Source organism: Macrobrachium rosenbergii, chromosome 54, assembly GCF_040412425.1.
Source record: "Macrobrachium rosenbergii isolate ZJJX-2024 chromosome 54, ASM4041242v1, whole genome shotgun sequence".
NCBI lineage: Eukaryota > Metazoa > Arthropoda > Malacostraca > Decapoda > Palaemonidae > Macrobrachium > Macrobrachium rosenbergii.
Window position 1 is genome coordinate 50,419,582 of NC_089794.1, and position 23,268 is coordinate 50,442,849.

Consider the following 23,268-nt stretch of genomic DNA (forward strand, 5'->3'; position numbering starts at 1 on the left):
TCCTAAAAAGAATTTATTCATTTTTTTATTATCTTTTAGGTAGTTAGTAACTTCCATATAAATATCTTGTTTAAGAAACGTACCAAGAATTATGCCCTTACTAGCAAATAATATAGTTTTCTAGCTTTTTATATGTTGGTCGCCTAGAAGATATGTCTGATATTCGAACAGAAACTTTGAAAATTACCATTTTAATTACGAGCGTTGTTGGTTTGATTATAAATAACCATTAAGACAGAAGACAAAAAACTAGATGTAGAAAGATTCAAGTCCGGGACATTCTCGCGGGACGTTTGCAGCTCCCACTGGCCCCAGTTATGCTCACTTTTTTTAGCCTTTTACTTTATTTCCATTTCCTTTTCCTATCTTCACTGTTGCTGTCTAACACCTTTATTTCTTTATAGTGCAAGTGTTGAGTTTTCTCCAATTTTCACCCCTATATCCATGTACTTCATCTCATTTATTTGCTGAAGCCCCTCATCTTGCTGTCCAACCACTCCAACTGACTCGTTTCAGTTTTTGCTGAATGGCCGAAAGTGGCCCTTCAGTGCTTGGCTTGGCAGCCTATCTTTCATACGACCAAATCAGCATCCTGGCTATGCTCTCCTCACTGGTACATCTACTTTTATTAATTTTATTTTCGTTATTATGTGCTATTAATTATCTGGCATTTTATGGTATATTTGGTGTTTTATTTTTTACATTTATGTAGATTTGATAAGGAAATTATCTAAATCTGTTTACACGAACATTGCACCAAATAGTCAGTTTTGCAGCGGATCTGTGCAATCGCTTATACGGATCCGCCAACACTTTCCAACTTTCATAGGCTTTCATCTTTCCCAGGAGCACTGTGCCTGTATGCACAGAGATCTCATACATCGACTTTTGTAAGATCTAAAATTCTAAAAACAAGTATTTGGTGTTTCATAGTTTGCAGTGTTTGTTAATTAGGGGAACCAAATCAGTTTCCACGCAGACGCCCCTGGTATCCCTGTTAACTTACTCTGCTAATTACAGCAGTGAAATACATAATGCAGCTTTCGAGGCAATATATTACCTACATTGAAACTGACAGGCGTTACAAGGCCTCTCTGGTATTTCAAACCATTAAAAATCTGTGTCATTAATATCCATTACTTGGATTAATTGGTTCTGATCCAAATGGGATGTAGTTATAACATAATAATGAAGTTTCAGTTTTTATTACTAACGAACTGATATTGATGGGTAATAATATCTCTCCTAATTTTCTCATTTTCTGTTTTTATCTCGACTTTCTTGCTTTCTATAGGTAAAACGAAAACTGTGATCTTTTTTCTTACGAAATTCAGTAATAGGAAGTAAATCAGATTTTTTCTAGTTCTTAGCCAAAATTTATAAAAAGTTGTTGCTCAAATATTTGATTAATACAGTGAAAATCAATTCAGTTTCAATAGGTTAGGTGAATGTGTGCATGAGAAAAATTGTAATGCGAAATATGTTCTAAAAATTCCCTAACACGTGAAGGGAAAATAAGAACATTTGTATAATAAAAGGATCAATTCCTTACTAATACGTGCACTTGAGCACACAACATTGGTTGTAATTTTATGTAGAAAATAAGTAAAAGCATCATTCAGGTGCATATCCTTTCTAACTCAGTTTTACTTTCATATGTTCATCACCCTAGCCTTAATGAAAGTGAAAGAGAATATAGTTGATTAATAAATTATCATAACTGACGCATATAGTTATGTAATTTGGAAAATAAGTTACGAAAATTCATGTGTTTAAAATATCATTCGTGAATTTATTAACGGTTAAGTATAAACAACAAGCCGTTCCCTAAGTTAGTGCAGATTAAGTCTCCATTGCCATATGTGGGGATTAAAGAAACTGGTTTGTTGTTTAACATTGCAGCAGGAGAGGTTCGAACGTTGTCTGCTTATTGCTCTAAGCATCGAAGGAATTTATTAAATCTTAAAAGCAAACGTAGTGAAAATAATAATTTATGCATTAAGAGCTAAATGATGACGACACGCAAAGATGGGAACAACTCCAGGTATTTTAAAAGTGAATTATTTAAAAACACATGAAGAACTTTCCTTTGTGTTTTTATTTAGTGTTCATTTGCTTCGTATATTTCCTAGCGTATTTAGCAAATTTGTTAGCATATTCATAGCTTTCTCAAAAGAAGCAGACCAGAATTTTTTGTCGCCAGTGTGATATTGCTTAATTAGCATCCTTTTAAAAAACTCTCTAGAACAATACCTATATCATGAGCCTTTAAGTTAGACGTAAACGGAATCGTAGTATCACATCCGTTCAATGGTAACGGAGATTTTCTTTCTTTGAATAAACTAATTTTTCTTGTAGATGACATCTTCTGAAGAATATTACAGATCAGATATAAAGTATTCTTCGTCCTTTGTAGATGAACTGTCCTTCCATATCATCTCTGAAGGTTTCTTCCCAGGTCCCTTACTTACAGTCCCAACCCTCCCCTGCTTGGTCGTCCTCCCAGAATAACAGACCATTTCATCTTAGTAATCCTTCACTTACGTCTTTATTTCAACTAATCCTTTTTCAGACTACTAGACAAAATAGTCTTACAGCGTTGCATTTAAAGTTGGCTCGTCTAGATCATCCTACAAGGTCCTAATATATATATATATATATATATATATATATATATATATATATATATATATATATATATATATATATATATATATATATATATATATATATATATATATATATATATATATATATATATCTAATGGAAGGATGATTCAGAAGTGGGATTTAGGGCACCATAGAAGAAACGCTTGTAAAAATTCACGAAAGGGGACCTTATAGGATGACCTTGACGGACGGCCTTAAATACAACGCCGTAAGACTATCTTGTAAGACTATCAGTTAATCCTGAAAGGATTACTTGAAATAAAGACGTAGAGCAAAGGATTACTAAGATGAAATGGTCTGTTATCCTGGGAGGACTACCAAGCAGGGGAGGGTCGGGACTGTAAGTAGGCGACCTGGGAAGAAACCTACAGAGATGATATGGAAGGACCGTTCATCTAGAAAACGAAAAGAGGACATCGGGGATAAACAGAAAAAATCACCTCGAGGACAAAGTGGGAAACCAGTCTCAAAATCAACACGATAGGAGACTTTCTTTTAGGGTAACCTGGAAGACAAATCTTGGAGGAAACGTTAGGAAAAATGGCGTTGTTGAACAGCACGAGAAATCTCCCTCTTGGCTTTATATTCTTTTGACTCTGTCTGTAAGGGTTTTCAGCTAAAGATTTAAAGAAAGGAAGAAATAATTGTATTGAAAGACAACATTTCACTTTCAGAAGACAGGATCTTTACTGAGAGAAGTGTGGGAAGCCAGCTTACAACAGCAGCTTCAATTTCGCAATATTTTTTGCCTTAATTTAGATTATTTTTCCTCTCTTGCATTTTCTTCTTGTCTATTATGTTGAAATTTGTGTCTGTTCCTTCACAACTTTAAATTGCACATCGAAAGATGAGGATTTTTTAGTGTTTAAGTTCAAGTAAATGCAGGAATAGTAAATCATTGTCCTTTTAACTTACAATATACCAAGAACTTTCTGTATCTATGTGATTTGTGACTAGACTGTCAACCTAGTCCCTGATGTGAGGTATAGTGTGTGTCTCTTTTCCAAGTGCAGAATTTGATGGTAAAACCAATTACGTATTCTTGAAAAGACGTGTGAATTGTATATTAATGGCTAATTTAATTCCAAATTGCTAAGCTTATCAAGGGGAAGACTAAAAGAAAACAAAGCCTACCATTAAAATGGCGGTCTTTGATCCAATTCTATAGTATATGTTAGAACGGCTCGGGAGTACGGATTGATAATTACATTCTATGAAAAATGTTATTCACCGGAACAAAGTGACGAGATGTATGGTGAAATAAAAGTCTGGTTGTACAGTACACGACTAGCTTCTATTTGTATTCTAACGCCAAAATAAACTAACACTCATAGTTCTGTAAGAATTCTGAAATCTACATTGTCTCAAAGACGGATGTAAATAAGAGAGGGACCTGTAAAGAACATTCCTGTTTTCCGGACATCTCAAAATGGAAAAAGGATATTCCACCCTCTCCCAGGGAGATAGAGGACACTTGGAGAAAATATGAAAGGAAAACTTTTAACGACTTTTGTTTCTCTGTCTCTTGGTCAGCGTGACTCGTTCTTCTAGAATTCATAGCTTCTAATTTTGCTGTGAGACAGTTAGACAATGATATAGTCAAATAGTATGCATTCACAATTTTCTTTTACAATTATCTTTCATCCTCCTTTCTGCTACTTCTATTTGTTGTTCGTCCTACTGCTTACAATTGTGTTGCTATATAACCATCATGAATGCTTTATATATATATATATATATATATATATATATATATATATATATATATATATATATATATATATATATATATATATATATATATATATATACACACACACACACACACACACACACACACACACACATATATATATATATATATATATATATATATATATATATATATATATATATATATATATATATATATATATATATATATATATATATATATATATATATATATATATATATATATATATATATATATATATATATATATATATATATATATATATATATATATATATATATATATATGTATATATATATATATATATATATATATATATATATATATATATATATATATATATATATATATATATATATATATATATATATATACTGTATATATATAGACTATTCACAAAATGGTTGTCACACACACATACAGATTTTAAATTTTGTTTATTTTCTTATAAATTGTCACAACGAAAATTTATCAGAGAGATGACCAGGTTCTCGCCAGACAGGCACGTCACGATCCCTCCAAATCCTGTAACACATTAAGGGCAGAGTGGATCCAGGCCAGAAACATCCAGGCCAGTACCAGAACGGTGAATTGCAGATTGGTAGCGGTGGGCTACAAAGCCCATAGTTGTGCTGTGAGACCAAAGTTCACCCCCAGACATATAAGAGACTGTCTGGCTTGGGCCTTTCAACACCGGAATCTGACTATGCAACACTGGCACCATGTGGTTTTTGGGGATTTTTGCTGTTTCTGGTAGATGCTAGGAGGCATGTACGCAGACAGGCTGGAGAACGTCTCAGGGGCGAGTATGTACAAGCTCGAGTTGCTGGAGGTAGTGGATCTGGCCATGTGTGAGGTGCCATTTGTGCAGATGGCAAGAGTCAGCTTGTCATTCTGGACTGAAACGTGACCGGTGACGTGTACAGACAGTTGCTGTATCGGAACCTTCTTCCATGGGCTAATGGTTTGTTTGCCAATAATTTCTGGTACCAAGATGACAATGTCCCACCCACTGAGCACATGTGGTGACTACTTACCTTGAAGGACAGGATGTGAATGTCATAAGGTAGCCTGAACTGAGCCCAGATCTCAACCCCATAGGACATTTATGGGATCAATTAAGCCATGCAATCAGACAAAGGACTACCATCCATCCACCCTTAGAGAATTAGGTCAGGCTCTCTTGGAAGAATTGGACAGGATACCTGCTGAGAACCTTGTATAGCTGGTGGACAGCATGCCACATCACCTGGGGGGCATGATTGCTTCTTGTGGAGGTCATACCTGCTATTGAACCTGTAGATATGTAAATAAAGGTTATTGTAATCTATGTACACGTGTTTGACTTACTGATATGTCAGGTTTGTTTGTGACTAGTGTGTCCTTTGTATTGAATTTTAAAGTGTAATTACATTTCCTAATTCATGAAACATACTTTTATCCATGAGAAGTTTTTCTGTAGAACGAGTCTACTGCCAATTTTGCGAACAGACTATTCTATTCCAAATTGGTAGAGCTGTCACCTGGCACGCTGTTGGTCCAGTGTTCGACGCTCCTACCAGGCTAATAAAGAATTAGAGGAATTTATTTCTGGTGATAGAAATTCATTTCTCGTCATAATGTGGTTCGGATCCCACAATAGCTGTAGGTCCCAAGCTGCTAGGTAACCAGTTGGTTCTTAGCCACGTAAAATAAGTCTAATCCGTCGGGCCAGCCTTTAGAGAGCTGTTAATCAGCTCAGTGGTCTGGTTAAACTAAGATATACTTAACTTATTCCAAATTTCTAGTGTAAAAATGCGTGTGACAACCTTTTTGGCCAATAGTGTATATATTTATATGTATATACACAATATATATATATATATATATATATATATATATATATATATATATATATATATATATATATATATATATGTATATATATATATATATGTATATATATATATATATATATATATATATATATATATATATATATATATATATATATATATATATATATATATGTATATATATATATATATATATATACATACATATACATATATATGTATGTATGTGTGTATAAACTATTTGCCAAAATGATTGTCACATGCATTTTTAGACGAGCAATTTAGGATATAATAGTTTGTTCACAAAATTAGTAGTAGTCTTGTGTTGCAGAAAAACTTCCTATGGATAAAGTTTTGCTTCATGAATTAGGAAACGAAATTACACTTTAAAATTCAATACAAATGACACATTAGTCAGAAACAAACCAGACATATCAGTAAGTCAAACACATGTACACTAGGCAAGGAAAGTGAGGATACAGTTTTTTTAAATCTTCGGACATATATTGCTCAATAATGCGACATCTGGCAACTTTAGAAAGGGGAGGAGCTTCAGTCTTATTGTGTTTGTTTTTTGCTTGACCTCCTATAACTTTCGATCATATTCTACGGTTCTGAAATCATTGATACTTAAATGCAGTAGTAAGTTTTACAGTATTTGTTCAAGTTGTAATTTGCAGCGACAGTTCTGAGCAAAATAAACATTTTTCGACATAACCTACCAAGTAAACTTACACTAGTGAATTTATGACACCGCAATGAACGGAATGCTAGCATAATCGGAAACGCGATCTTCCATAATGAAATCAAGAGTTAAAAATTTGAGCAATGTCCAACGAAAAAAGTGGGGAACAAAAAGGAACGAATGCAATGATATGGTGAGAGAGAGAGAGAGAGAGAGAGAGAGAGAGAGAGAGAGAGAGAGAGAGAGAGAGAGAGAGAGTTGCTCTTGTGTAAGCCTAGGCCTATATGTAGAGCTACTCATTTCATTATTTTCTTTTTCTTTAGAGATTGAGCGATACTATATTTGTACAGTATGTTTTAGCAATGGAGAGAGAGAGAGAGAGAGAGAGAGAGAGAGAGAGAGAGAGAGAGAGAGAGTTGCTGTTGTGTAAGCCTAGGCCTATACAGTATGTAGAGCTACTCATTTCCTTATTTTTTTTTTTTTTAGAGATTGAGCAATACTATAATTGTATAGTATGTTTTAGCAGTGGAGAGAGAGAGAGAGAGAGAGAGAGAGAGAGAGAGAGAGAGAGAGAGAGAGAGAAACTATGGCAACATCAAGATAGCATCCAGTTACTTGTGTTTTCCCGCCTAAGTTCTTGCACGGCTCCTCACATCATAGAGAACGCTCTTGCAGATTTAAATAGATTTGGTCAACCTACCCCAGCTGTCACAACATTTACTGCCATTAATTCCAGCTGACCTTTAACACTGTGAAATAAAAATATGAATGCGTAAAAATGAAAGAAATTATCATTACCTTGTATGATGATGCAATAATAAGCCTGTTCATTACGGAAAACGAGTAAATATTGCCGTTCTGATAAACAGTACTACACCGAGATATCCATACACTATCTTTTAGATCTCCATGAACGAAGTCATCTGAGAAATTCTGATTGCTTCGGACATCCATCGTGTTTTTAAGTATCTGAACGTTTTTGTTTTGCAGATTTAATATATATGATATAATTTGCATTGTATTTTCATATTCTAGAGTAAATTTACCGAGATTATGTGTTTTCTGTAAGAAAAAAATTAAAATTCGATGAACGAAATCTAATGAAAACTGTATCCTCACTTTCCTTGCCGAGTGCACATAAATTACAGTAACATTTATTTACATACCTACAGAGTCAATAGCAGGTATGACCTCTGCGAACAGCAATAACGCCCACCAGGCGTCGTGGCATGCTGTTCATCAGCTGTACAAGGTTCTCAGCAGGAATCGTGTTCCATTTTTCCAAGAAAGTCTGACCTATTCCCTAAGGGTGGATAGCTGGTTGTCCCTTTGTCTCATTTTTTCATATTATCTGTTCATACTATAAGAAGCTCGTAAATGAAGTTTTGTCATGCAAATTTATAATTTTATATAATACTTCTTTCATGTATAAATATTTCACAAACTGCCCCCCGCCTCTCTCTCTCTCTCTCTCTCTCTCTCTCTCTCTCTCTCTCTCTCTCTCTCTCTCGCCAGGAAAGGTACATCTAAATTATTTAAATTACTGTAACTTTTACAGTATAATTTATACTTAAGGAATCATTGATAACTGAGCATATCTACGCATTTTCATTCTATATTGAGTGGACTGGGTATGAGGAAGGGTTTTACTGCTGAATATTTAAGTAATCAAAAATATAGATCTTTATTATTCCTTTTAATGTTATTATATAGTTTCATTTTGAATCAAGGAAAAAAGAAGAAATGAAAGGGAAGAAGAATTCTTACATAGTAACAGAAGAAGAAGAAGAAGAAGAAGAAGAAGAAGAAGAAGAAGAAGAAGAAGAAGAAGAAGAAGAAGAAGAAGAAAAATGTAAAATGAAAAAACATTGAAGTTTTAATAGAAACCTTTTGAGAAATAACATTTGTAAAAAGCTCTGAATAATTCGAATTCCCCCAATATAAAACTTCAGCAAGTGCTTCACTTCCAGACATCCATTAGCCATTACATCGATCAATTAATTACGCGCAGTACCTCCTTCCTAATAACTTGGCAATAACTGCTTGTCTCGCAGAACGATTCGGATGGGTATAACTTACTGGATGTTTTCTGTTCTAAAGTGAAACAGGGTTGACTTGAACAGGAATAAAAAAAAAAAAAAAAAAAGACACATTCAAGCACCTACGAACTGCTTAAAAGTAATTTTACTTTTTTCACTCACTGGGATTACAAAATGAAAGTTCTTGAAAGTTTATCCAATATCTTCTATTCTATCTTAAGAGACCTTAAGTAACATATATAAAAAATTTCACTACCATCCGTACTAAGTGGATCAAAGCTATTGGTATGATGCAATGGCTAAACATTAAACACGCCCATTGGTAAAAGCAAACGCATATTGGGTTATCATAAATACGACTTCTTGGGTATGCCGCTAGTTATTGTGTTAGATATTCTTGGAAAACAGCACTTTCCTCTTTGCGAATGAAATATATTGGGGTGCTATCAAGTTACTATAAGAAACACTAAGGAAAATGCAGTTGTTCTGTCCATGGTCCTAATCTTCACCAAAACTGATAATCGTTTATTGAATGCACAATTTCACACATATGCACAAAAATATATGTATCTGCTTATATCAACACACACGCACACACACACACATATATATATGTGTGTGTGTGTGTGTGTGTGTAGGTCGGGATGAGTAAGGGGCAGCGTCTCAATATTTACTAATTTATTTTCACAAAGTTCCGACTAGACATGGGTTTCCGAGAACGGAAAAGTTGCAGCTCACATTAGGGCAAGAAGGCGTAAATTATGGCCAGATGCGTTTTCTCACATCTGGAAAACAGTTAATAATTCTACACAAAAAAAAAAAAAATACAGAGCATCCTCTATTACATAATTATCATTACACAGCTAGAAACATTTTACATTTATAAATGGTCTTGGTTTTCAAGTGACATGCCGAAAGTTCCAGCAAATACATAAAAACCAATGTATCAGCAGGCCACCTTAGACATGTGCTTTCTGAGGAGAGAGCGCTGATCTGTGGTAGGTCACTCGTTGATTGGACGGTAGATTCCTGGGGGGCACCAGCATGATTTCCACAGTACTCCCCCGGCCCCCCACAAAAAAGGAGACCTATGAAGATGTATGCTGGTTTCAGCCTGTCTATCGAAACCCAGGTCATACTCCCGTCCACTGACATCTGGTAGCATTTGCCTCTTTGCTGCAATACTCGGTGAGGTCCAGAGTATATGTGGGAGAGGGGGTGTCTGTGTGCATCTGTTCTGACAAATGCATACTTTGTTTGGCCCAGTTCTTTGGGGAAGTGGACTTTTCTGGCTGTGTTGTATGTTGTTTTATCTGGCATAATTTGTTTTAAAGCCCTGCTGACATCAGAAGGGGTGGTTAGCTCTGTCAGGGTTTGCGAAACATTTGCTGGTGTTGCTAGAGATTGCCCACAGAGTGCTTCTGCTGGCGATGTGTTCAGTGCTGCGTGTGGGACCTTTCTCAGTCCTAATAAAATCCACAGTAACTCTTTCTTCCACATCCTGTCTTGACATTGGGGGGTGAGCACTGCTTTCCAGGAGTGGTGGAACAGCTCTAACATACCATTTGCTTCCAGGTTGTGTGTTGCCATGTGTTTTATTTTTGTCCTAAGGCTGGCAGCAAGGGAGACCGAAAGTGCACACATGAAGTTAGCCCCCCTTTACTGCTGGTGATGTACTGAGGGACTCCATGCTGACTGACCCAGTTTATTAAAGCTCTCGCACAACTTTCTGCTGTCTGCTGTTTGAAAGGTATTGCATCTGGGCATTTGGTATTCTGGTCGATGATCGTGAAGAGGTATCAGGCGACATGAATGTGGGCAAGTCATCGGCCCGTTGGAGTGAAATGTCCTATCCCTAACTCTGTGTGTTTTATGTCCTTGGATGTTTGGCAGGGGAGACATTCTTGAGCCCATTTCTTAATGTCTGACTTCATGGCCCACCAGATGTATCATTCAGGCAGGATATGGGCGGTGGCATGGCCAGATGGGTGAGACAAGTCATGGGCGAGATTGAAAGCCTTTCTCCTTAAGGCCAAGGGCAAGTAGGGGCAAGGGTGTCTGGTACTCGTTTCACAGGCAATGGTCATCTCTTCATTGTGTATAGCAAAACCTTTTCACATGAGGGTGGGATTTTCCAACTGAAGTCACTGAAGGTCCACGTCATGATTCTGGGCTGCTGCAATTTCAGGATATGATATCCTGATCTGGATGGCATTGATATTATTTCTGGAAAGGGTGTCTGTGATGTTGTTGGAAGAGCCCTTCAGGTACCTGATAGTGCAGGAGAACTTAGATATATCAGACAGGTGACACTGCTGCCACGCTAACCAACAGTCTCCGTTTTTGGTGAAGGCATGGCCCAAGGGCTGATGGTCTATTTGCACCACAAACTTCTGTCCCTCAAGCATGTGTCAGAAGTGGCGAATAGCGTGGTGGACTGTCAGCAACTCTCTGTCAAACGTGGAGTATTTCTGTTCCTCTGGAGATAGCTTTTTGCTAGAGAATGCCAGTGGCCAACGACTCTCATCTGTGTTCTGCTTGAGTACCACGCCCAAGATAACATCCAGTTGTTAGGGTTAGGAGCCCGTGGGACAGAGGAAATGTTAGTGTTGCCTCAGAACTTTTTTGGCTAATTGAAAAGCTGTATCTTGTTTGTCAGACCAACAGAAGGATTTTGGTTTTACTTTTAAGCATTCATATAAAATGGCCATTATCTGCTAGGATGGGCAAGAATTGGTAGTAATAGTTGATCATGCCAGCAAATTCTTGGATCATTTTGATGGTTTTTGGTCTCGGGAAATCAGTGATAGCTTGGACATTCATCCCAAGGGTTTTGACTCCTTCGGGGCTGATTTGATGGCCAAGAAATTCTACCATATTTTTTGCCCATTCACATTTATCTTCCTGCACTACTAGTCCATCTTCTTTGAGTTTGTCCAAGACTCATCTTATGTCTTTTATGTGCTGTTTATCATTGGGGTTGAATATCAGGATATTTTCAACATAAATGACGCAGCAGGGCAATTCTCCCAGTATTTCATCGATGAGGCATTAGAAAGTTGCACCAGCATTTCAAAGGCCAAAACAGCTGTAGTTAAAGGTGTACGTCCCAAAGGGGGTTATGATAGCTTTTTCTTCTAAGTCTTCTTTTGTTCCCCAACTTGGTAGTACCCCTTCAGTAGATCAAATTTTGTGAATACTTTGGTGCCTTCCATTTGGTTTGTTATGTCAGCAAAGTTAGGTAGGGGGTATTTGGCTGGTATTGTTTTGAAGTTGAGTCATTTGTAGTCACAGCAGGGCTGCCATATACCGTCTGCTTTAGGTACCATATGGAGTAGGGATGCACAGGGGCTGGAGGCCTTCTGGCAGATTCCTGCCTGTTCCATGTCCTGGAATACTTGTTTGGCGTAGGCCAGTTTGTCTGGGGCCAAACATCTGAAGCATGCTTGGACTGGGGGCCCCTCAGTGACGATGTGGCGCTTGATGTGGTGCTTTGCATGGCTTGTTAGGTCTTCCTGAAGGATGTCTTTAAATACTTCAGGATATTCCTGAAGGAGGCGATAGATCTCTGGTCCCACTGTCGAGTTTCCTATTGCTTTTGGAGTGATCATTGCTATAGGGCTGTCTCTCTGAATTAGCTGCTGCATGGCTACGTCTACCAGTATGTCATGGACTTTCAGGAACTCTGCTCTTAGTAGTGGGATCATGGTGTCTGCTGTGATGAACGTCCAACTGTATGGAATGCTGTTGAATGATAATTTCATAGTTCTTTTTCCATACACTTTTGGACGGGCATCACTGGCAGTAGACACCTATAGAGTACTGGGGGCAGGGATTAGGCGTTCGTGCGGGTTAGCTGGCAAGAATGATTCATATGCGCCTGTGTTGGCAAGGAACTGTGTGTTGGAGATGTCATCTGTGATATAAAAGCACGTGACGTGTTTTTTTTTCTTGTACCTGGAAGAAAGACAGCTAAAGGTAGACTCTATCCCTCTCATGAGGAAACCTGTCTGCCTGTTGCTGGTGATTAGTTGTCTGGGCCACTCCTGTGGCCCTCTTGCATGTTTTTCCTAGCAAGCCGCCATTCTCACATTTTTAGGCCTCACTCCTGAATCTCCAGTGGAAGAAACATGAGCCCATTGGATGCTCTTCCTTTTTGATCCTATGCTTGTGTCTGTTCTACTTCCTGTGGTTTTGTAATCGGTGTATGGGAGTGGCGGAGCCCTCTGGTTCACTGTCTGGTTCTGTGTCACTTTTGCTGCTGTGGTTATCAGTTGGCTGCTGCTACAGGTAGTTGAGTGGGGTCTGCTGATGTCCATGCCAGATGGACTGCAGCTAGTGTTCTCAGGAACTTGTCGAGGGGCATGGTGGATGCATTGGGTATCGCGGCGACTGTCTGCTGTGGCAACCTCATCAGGAGGACCTCTCATACTAGGTCTAGTGTTGTCTCTGGTCGATCATCTGTGGTGGAGATCGTTATTAGATGTCGAAGTTGCTTGTAGTTGCTTGTAGATGTGAGATGGCCATTGTTCCACTATCACTGAGCCCACATTGTCTAGGAATTTCCTAGCTCTGAGGGCACGGGACATGCTGACAGACGACATCAATTGTGCTTTCAATGCCTTGTACATGATGAGGGTTTGTTGTTCTGTTAGCCATTCTGAGATCTGTTCGAAGAAGTCGTCTGGCAGGGACATAAGGATGGCATCAGCTTTGCATGATGATGTTGTGATCTTCTTGGATCTGAAGATGTTCTCTGCTTTGAAAAGCCAGGCCTCTGGGTTGTGCATTGTGAATGGAGGAAGGAAGATGGATGCTGCAGCGGCATTGTCGCTGGTTGGGCTGGCATTGTCAGTCATCTTCGTGGGTCACCAGTGTAGGAGCGAGATGAGTAATTTATTGTCACAGATTTCTGACTGGACATGGGTTTTGGCGAGAGGAAAAGTAGCATCTTACATTAGGGCAAGAAAGGCCTAATTCATGGTCAGATATATTTTCTCACACCTATAAAACAGTTAACAATTCTACATACAAAATAAGGAGATTCCCCCATTACATAAGATCATATAGCTAGAAATATTTTACATTTATAAATGGTCTTAGTTTTCAAGCGACATGCCGAAATTTCCTGCAAATACATAAAAATCACTGTTTCAGCCGGTCACCTGAGATTTGTGCTTTCTGGGGAGAAAACACTGGTCTGCAGTAGGCCACTCGTTGTCTGGGCGGCGGATGCATGGAGGGCCCCAGCGTGGTTGTCCCTACACACACACACACACACACACACACACACACACACATATATATATATATATATATATATATATATATATATATATATATATATATATATATATATATATATATATATATATATATATATATGTGTGTGTGTGTGTGTGTGTGTGTATGTATATATATATATATATATATATATATATATATATATATATATATATATATATATATATATATATATGTGTGTGTGTGTGTGTGTGTGTGTGTATGTATGTGTGTGTGTACGGAAGGCTATCTGCCAATTCTGCCTACAATATTAGAGAGAGAGAGAGAGAGAGAGAGAGAGAGAGAGAGAGAGAGAGAAAGAAAGAGAATTAGTGTTGAAAGACGGGCCCTGGTACACTCCTCATAGGAAGAATAAGGGTTGACATTATAAACCAATTTAATGAAATGGATGATAGAAAGCGAATGAAATACGAAAAGTAGTAAAAATGAAAAATACTTAAGAATGCAATAACGAGAAATGTACCTCACTCCAAATTCTAACTGATGAAAGACCAAAGGAGACATGAACTTAGGGAAAGGGAGACAGAATTAATTGAAAAATAATGAAATTATTCCCGTAATTTATCTAAGAAAGTGGAAAAATTGACAAAGGAAACAGAAAATGCGAGAAGGGAAAATGAGATTGTGAAAAGCTACGCATTATGAAAGCCTTTAAGGAGAAGAATTAGATAGGATAATATAAGAGCGTAAACAAGAGGAAAAGAAATTAATGCAAAAGAAAATTAAATTACAGAAAGTTGCAATATAAGTAAATCCTTAACATTAAAGAACTGGAAGGAACTAGAAATTGTTGTTTAATGAAAATGTGCTAATATCAGAGAAATATTGAGAAGTGAGTTCATGGACGGTCTTACAGGAATATTGTCTTTTCTTGACAGTATTCTGCTGTCGTAGCCTTGTCCTGCGACCCATCGGCCCTTGACATATTATCGGGAAAGATACAGGATCAGTAGTTTGAGGGAGTTTATTCTTGTGCAGGTTCTCATCGCCAGACTTACTCTTTTCCTCACTACCAATTCCTTACTCTATCGCATTTCCAGCCTGGTCTTCTTTTTATTTTTTTCTCGTGTTTCCTCTATGATTTTGGAAGGCTTAACAAAGTGTTATAAAGCCTGTATCGTTTATTCCATCTGAATGTGTTCACACATTGGATAATTATCATCAGTAATAAGTATATTATGATAATTACAGGACTCATTCAAATAAAGCTTGTATCCAGACCTTGAAAGTAGTGGTTTTTTTTTTTTATTCTTGGTAGTAAATGAGTTTTAAATGGCATTCATAGCGTTGCATTTAATTAGTTTATGACTCAAAAACAAAGATAATTGTCGGAATGCAAAAATAATACCCAGTACAACAACATATTGGTTAATGAATTGTGTATGTTTCCATTACATAATGTATGAGAAAATAAATATACACATTCCACACTTCCGCTAAATTTGCGTATGAATGAAAAAAGCGTCCGACTCCCTCCCTTGCGGATGCAGGTGTTGATGCAACGAGAGAATTAAAACGCATGAATTAGTTTACACATCCCGTGACAACACCTCTTCGGAGTCAGTAACGTCGAGTAAAATACATCACCAGCCTCATTAAAAGAAAAAAGACGTAGGAAAATAGTTGACGGCTTCCCATTCGATCCTCGTACCTCATGTTCAAAGAATGGCTGCTTCTAATCAAATAAGCTTTGAAAAAATACGGGAAATTTAAACGCTGACGTTAAGGACTCCGTAATTCCAATTAGAAGGCACGGTCATGTTTAGATTTCGAGCAGCAGTCTTACATGATAAACACTTTCTTTAACTAAACTGCTCTAATTGCTTCACACCCATTTCTAAAAAAATTGACGTCGTAATTTAATCTTTTACCCCAGATTCCTTTCTGAGAGAAATGGGAGCTCATTAGCGGAATAATGAGAATTAGCATCCGATTAAGGTGCTTGTTGGATGTCGTGTATTTTGGAAGCATGCTAGAGAGATGCTGCAAAGCAGGAAATGGATCATAGAAGAACATTGTGGTATCATGATGATGCCACAAGGACTTTCTTTAGAAATACTCTTACTGTGATGGCATACCTGTGCACATAGGGGTATACTCGTATGCATGTGCTGGTATTCCTAAGGGTATGAGTTATGGAGCAAAGGGTGAAGTATGATGATGACAACATTCAAAGGTGACTAGAGACCCTTCTTCTGAACTTTCCAGGAGTTACAAGTCATTCACCATATTACATAAGTAACCTGTAACTATTACATACAGACACGAAAAACTAATTATAATGATCATAAAAACAAGTGTAACAATAGAAGGGTCGAGTCATCGTATCCGGGATTTTACAATAAAAACTATAAGACGAGGCTAAAAAAAATCCTCTCTCTCTAGTTAACAAAGGAGGCGTAAAATGTTTTAACAGATCAATAAATCAAAATCAGAATGGTTCTAGCGAAATCATTGCGGCGTAGTATATATAATCATTGTCTTTGCTTTTCTAACTGTGAGCCATTGCAGGCAAAAGCAGGACTAAATACAGAGTACTCTTAGACATTTCGAAACCTAAAACGAAATATGACGAGTATCAGTGCAAATGGATATAATGTTGATTTAAAATATCACGATGCATTATTATAGCTTCGCTGACGAAATGTGTGTAAACATCCACAAACATCCTTAAAAAGACTTTGTTAAACATTTATACACTATTTTTCTTAGATTTCAGAGATGTTATACTTAAAGGTCTCTGGTAGTTGTTATCTTTGTCAGTGCCTACAATTAATTTCTGTATTGAAACAGCAGCTTTTGGAGAGTGTGGCGTCGCACAGCGCTCCTTCTAAAAAGCCTTCCGTTCGTAATCTACCGCAGGACCCTATCATTCTTAGATTCACTCTGTTATCTGATTTCGTAACATACAAAAGACACAAAAAAAAAGGAAGCACATATAACTCAAAAATTTTAAAAATATATTTGGGATAACGAGCTGAGTAAAATGAATTAGCATTATTTTTCTAAAATGACGTATGGATTTAAAATGAAGACTTGAAACTGAAAGAAAAATCAATTGCTCTGGTGAAAACATGCCGAAAGAATACCTGGGAATATCAAGCAAGGGATCCTTTTTTGGTTTTATTCCTTTTCTCGAAGTTGTTCTCGACATTCTGGAGAACAATTATTCCTGATTATTTCTTGTGGTAACAGAAAAGGGAAATTGGTGGAAAAGAAAAGAAAACATTTGCAATTTCTGTACCATGTGTATTTTCGACTAAGATCCGATGGCGTGATGGATAGTCTTACCAAGTGAATACACAGTATCAAACAATTTTTGTCTTTATGAAAGAATGTTTCCATATTAAAAATAAATTTGAAATTTCATCCATGTGATAGTAGAAAATGTAAAGAATAAGGGAAATAAAAAGAAATAAAGGAACAGTGATAGCTAAGTTTTAATAGAATTATCTAAATTTGTGGATTTTGAGTAACATTTGAAAACAATATACTCACGAATCTGGAGTGAATAATCTTTGTGGTTATTGCATATAAAACTGATAGAAATTGATTTCCATTCTGTTAAATATCTTAACTAAGATTATTGTACTTGTTGTTGGAATTCTCTTCCAGGAGAGAGAGAGAGAGAGAGAGAGAGAGAGAGAGAGAGAGAGAGAGAGAGAGAGAGACAGACAGACAGACGGAGAATTAAAACTGATATTTAGTGCTCAGTACACTTGTGGGGGCCTATACCTGGCAACATAAATTTTGTTTCTTTGAGAGTTAAAAAGTCGAGCTTGACACACAGGTCAGCTGGGTGTGTAGCCTCTGGCATTTACGTGTGATAACAAGATTGGCATAAGATTTACTCTTCAAGACATATTTTCATTACATTAGGGAAATTACTACCCATCTTTTACTGGACAGCATCTTAAGTGAACTATATATATATATATATATATATATATATATATATATATATATATATATATATATATATATATATATATATATATATATATATATATATATAAATAAAAGGACCTCATTCAAACTGGATGGTATCAAATGGAGTATTTAGTCAGAAAAAGTTATAAGCTTTCTTGGACAAACAGTTCACATTATCAAGTATCCGTACAATGAGGAGACACGTAGTCCAGCTGTATTTATATCTGTGTGCTGGGTACTTTTAAGCCTATAATCGCCCTGTGACCCCCACCCACTCGTGATCTTGGTCTTTCTCTGCTCCCTTATTCCAGGTGTCCATTCTCTGTGCGTTCTCTTGGGTTTTTCCTTCATTTCCTTGCTACTGTGGAGGATACGATTTTTCTGAATATACTATCTTCAAAGCCGTTTCCGGTGTTCCCTGCCATTGTGTTGTTGGCGCAAGTTATGAAGGCGTTCTCTACAACCAGTCTAGACGTTTTGTTGGTGCTCCTGTACAGAAAACTCATATTTTCACAGTCTATTTTATGTTCATTTTCCCAACAGTGTTTGGCAACTGCCGACGTCTGATTATAATGCCTTATGTTCTGCAGATGTTGTTTGCTTCGTTCTTTACATGATTTGCCAGCTTGTAACTTTTTCTGAATAAATACTCCATTTGATACCATCCAGTTTGAATGAGGTCCTTTTAGTAATTCTACTAATGCACAGAACAATTGTGTAATTGATAATAGTTAATATATATATATATATATATATATATATATATTGTTTTTTTAGGTAAAACTTTGTTAATAGCTCTCAAAATATTTATATCAATATCTTGTACTTTGTTGTCAATTTCCTTGATGGTAAGATGAAGTATCATAAAACATCAATAATATGTATGTATATTATTTATATATATATATATATATATATATATATATATATATATATATATATATATATATATATATATATATATATATATATATATATATATATATATATATATATATATATATATATATATATATATATATATATATATATACGTGTGTGTGCGTGTGGGTGTGTTTGTGTGTGTGAGCATGTACCTGCCTTTGAGCCTGTTGCTAAACCAAAAGCTTTATTGTTAAAAAAAAAAAAAAAAAAAGCAGAATGGTCGATGGGGAAAATGTCCAAACTAGCCAAAAGTAGAAAAGGCGCTGGAAGAACACGGAGGTATTTCCTCGATTCAATGGCAGTGAAGTATTTTAGCGGAAATGGCAACGACTAGAAAAGTCAAGGTTGGAAAAAACTGAACTTTAAGGGTAATGGCGTAAAAGCATGAGCGTAATTAAGAGCTGCAGCGGGAGACGAGGGCAAAATATTATATATGACTCCATAAATGGGTCTACATGTTCCGCAGCTGCGTGCTAGGGTTGCACTCACTGATATTCTATTTTATTTAGAGATTCAATGATATATAAGAAGATAAACCAGAGTTCATATGCTAAAACGAAAACATGAACTTAATAGTTTTGTAAAGAAAGTTCTAGTGATATAACTTAGTTTTGTAAAGAAAGTTCTAGTGATATAATTATAACAGTAGGGCATTGTCTGTTTATAACTCGTGGTTAGTGATTTATGGATGAAAAATGGCTAGGGTAGGCCGTTCTTCTGCTATTAACTTACCTCGGAGTATGAAACTGCAGAAAAGTTGCCAACATTTACGTGTACTGGTAATCCTGTCTTCACCTTATGACTCTGCAAAGATTCGAGATTGGTCAGATCTATTATTGCTTGTTTCAGTGTCTCTTCACTGATTTTTGTGAGTCACGTACTTACGACTAATGACTATCAGGACAATATTCTAAGAAAACTAGCTGGCTTTCTAAGATTTTTAAATATACTGTCTCCACTCCCCACACGGTTAAATGAACAAACTTAACCTAGGCGTTAAGATTAGCCTAGTACGATAAAAACGAGAATTTGGCCAGTCATCTTACATATTAAGTATTGAAACAAGCAGATTGTAAAAAGTAAAAAAAAAAATGCTGGAAAAAACTAATAGAAACTTAAAACTGCTGACATCTTTGTGAATAATTAGTGTACACAGGAGAGTGATGAAATATAAAGACTGGAAAATGATCACAATCTCTTAATAAATTAATACTTAACTCTCGCTCTCTCTCTCTCTCTCTCTCTCTCTCTCTCTCTCTCTCTCTAGTCGATTTCCTCGTTGTGAGATCTGCAGAGCACATTGTGTAAATTCCCGTGAAATACAACGGAAATTTTTCCGCACCCACGTCGATCTTTATCTAATAAACTACCCACGGGGATTGGAGAGAAGTATTTTGAATTATATATGAGTTTTATTTCCTTTGGCTGGAACGTCTTTGAGCCTTGCCAGATGTGCGATGAACGAATGGAACATATGTCATCGAGTATTATTGGAAAAAAGAAACTGGGGATTTATTTATTGGTCACTTTATTACCAACAAAGTTTCGAGTCAATTTACAATAAAAAAAAAAAAAATGAAAGCCACATACATATTACGCCATCCACTATTTTAGATGAGTTACAACAAGAACTTTGAGCCCACATGACGATGGAAATTGACAGGAAGATGAATCAAGCAACAATTGTGCATTAAATTATATTTAAGGAGATATTCACTTTAAAAAAATTTATGCCGTCAAATTCTTCAATTTTTAGAGAAATATGACAAACCAATAAAAGAAATAGCAGTAAGAATAATATAAATTAAATTTCGAATACAACAACCAACCCGCTTGCCTATGCATTAATAAGGTTGTTATGAAGTCTCTCTCTCTCTCTCTCTCTCTCTCTCTCTCTCTCTCTCTCTCTCTCTCTCTCTCTCTCCTTCCTTACTTAAGACTCCAGAAAAACCCATCTTGGGGACTCGAATGAAATGAGACTACCAAGAGAAAAGCTTTAATTTAAAAGGAATTCGGGTTTTTGCTCTTGAACTAAGAATTGGGATTTCTCTCTCTACCATTCACTAATCCGCTCCATGTCATAACTGAGACGGGCAGCTTCATTTCTCTTAAGTGGAGACTTTACTACACCCACAAGTGTTGCGTCATCGGCTTGCAACGAGGCGGCGAGTAAGAGGCAGGTTCAAGGTATTCTAATTTACTGACACAAAATCTCTGACAGGGCAAGAACTCTTGCGAACGGAAAAGTAGCATTTGACGCTAAAGGAAAACAGAGGGACGTCTAGATACAGTCAAGTGTGTTTTCTTACACCTGTAGAATGGTTAACAATTCTATATACAAATTAGGAAGAGATTTTAAATATATATGGTTAGAAAGCTTGCAATCTTACATACAGTACATTAGAAATTACAATTATGGCAAGGACATAAAGTATCCTCTGAAAAATGCGTAAAAGATCGTTTGAATCAGCAGAGCTGGATCTGTTTCCTGAGTGTCTCGGTCCGTCATGTAGATTTTTGTGTTGAAACGAGGATGCCCTGAGGGTCCCAGCGACCTCACAGGCATACTGAACAATCTTGTTTTCCAGGCCAATGGCTATATCACTTGTATACTCTAAAAATATCAGTGGACCAAGAACACTGCCCTGTGGAACTCCAGACCCCATAGGTCTTGGTTCTCTAAAGATCTCATCAACAGCAACTCGTTGCTGCCTACCTGTAAGGAAATCTTGAAGTAAACCTAAAATACATTCACCCACTCCAACATTCTGAAGTTTATAGGTAAGTGCCTTGTGATTTACTAAATCGAAAGGAGCACAAAAATCTATTTGAATTACTCTGATTACTCTACACTCAAAACCCTTACCCTTAACAAGGTTCTCTTGCAAATGGCATGTCAAATCTAAAAGAGTATTTTAGGTAACTAACTGCCCCTATATGAACATTGACTGTCAGCAAACAATCCTTTAGATTCCACATACTTATATAGTGGCTTAAAAATAAGTTTTTCTGCAACTCTGGAGAGCAGAGGGAAACTAGAAATTGGCCTGTGGTTACTGCTGTCTGCAGATATGCAGTTCTTTGGAAGAGGCGCTGTATTACTAAGCTTGCGCTTATCTGTAAAGATACTATATCGACATAAAAATCTATAGAATCTATTAATCTTGGGAAACAACATTCTAGAAAGCTTTTTGAAAAACAAAAGGAAGAAACCATCAGGATGATCTCCACCCCTGCCATCAAGATCATCAAGAATTTTGTTAACATCCGTAGAGCGAAAGGCAAATTTTGTAAGAATATGTTCAGGATGACAAGTATCAGGGAGAAGGACAATCTCAGGTGATTGCTTAGTTTCAATAGTTCGATGAAGAAGTTCAGCTTTTTCCTTAGGGGCAGTAATCATTCTACCATCGTCTGTTTGTAGTGGAGGAATTGATGATGAACCTGACCTAAAGATACAGAAGTATACCTTAGTTTTACCAGACCACTGAGCTGATTAACAGCTCTCCTAGGGCTAGGTAGATGATGCCAATTTGGTCCACCACAGATGAGGCTGAATAATTCCTTCAAGTCTCCTCTTTAAAGAATTATTATATTTACTCTCGGCTATATGATAAACTCTATTCGCAGCACGGCAAAATTGGTGTAATTTTCATGTGAACGATTTCGTCTCCATGTGTTGAATTTTGTCTGTTTGTCATGGTAAGCTCTTCTGCAAGTATCATCAAACCATGGCTGGTCATTTGTCCTAAATATAATGACCTTTCTAGGGACATACCTTACTAAAATGCCCATCAGCATTTCATTTATCCTTTTCTTTGGATCTGGATCTGATATAGCCACTGAAATATAAGCAGTATGTAAGCAGCATGAAATTTAGCCAATCGCTATTAACGTCACTAAATATCATCTGAGGACATTTACCTTCAGCTCAAAGAAAAGAAAAATGCTATATTCTAATAATATATATATATATATATATATATATATATATATATATATATATATATATATATATATATATATATATATATATACATATATATATATATATATATATATATATATATATATATATATATATATATATATATATATATATATATATATATATATATATAAAGTAGAAAATGATGAATCAGAGAC

At 36.4% G+C, this 23,268-nt stretch overlaps 1 protein-coding gene across 1 annotated transcript; it reads right to left on the bottom strand.

The window, feature by feature from the left end:
- Positions 1 to 5,573: 5,573 nt before the first annotated feature.
- LOC136834669 (uncharacterized) lies at positions 5,574 to 10,554 on the bottom strand. Its single transcript, XM_067097256.1, has 2 exons — positions 10,053 to 10,554; positions 5,574 to 5,701 (listed from the first exon to the last, which is right to left on the bottom strand). Exons 1-2 carry the CDS (start codon positions 10,552 to 10,554, stop codon positions 5,574 to 5,576), a joined length of 630 nt encoding a protein of 209 aa, XP_066953357.1.
- Positions 10,555 to 23,268: the final 12,714 nt, after the last annotated feature.

Bases quoted from the DNA above. Each gene is read 5' to 3' on its own strand.
- LOC136834669 (XM_067097256.1), bottom strand. From the start codon at position 10,554: ATGGCAACACACAACCTGGAAGCAAATGGTATGTTAGAGCTGTTCCAC. The intron at 5,702-10,052 runs GTCTCCTTTTTT...ACATATCTACAG, and splicing joins ACCAGCATACATCTTCATAG to GTTCAATAGCAGGTATGACC.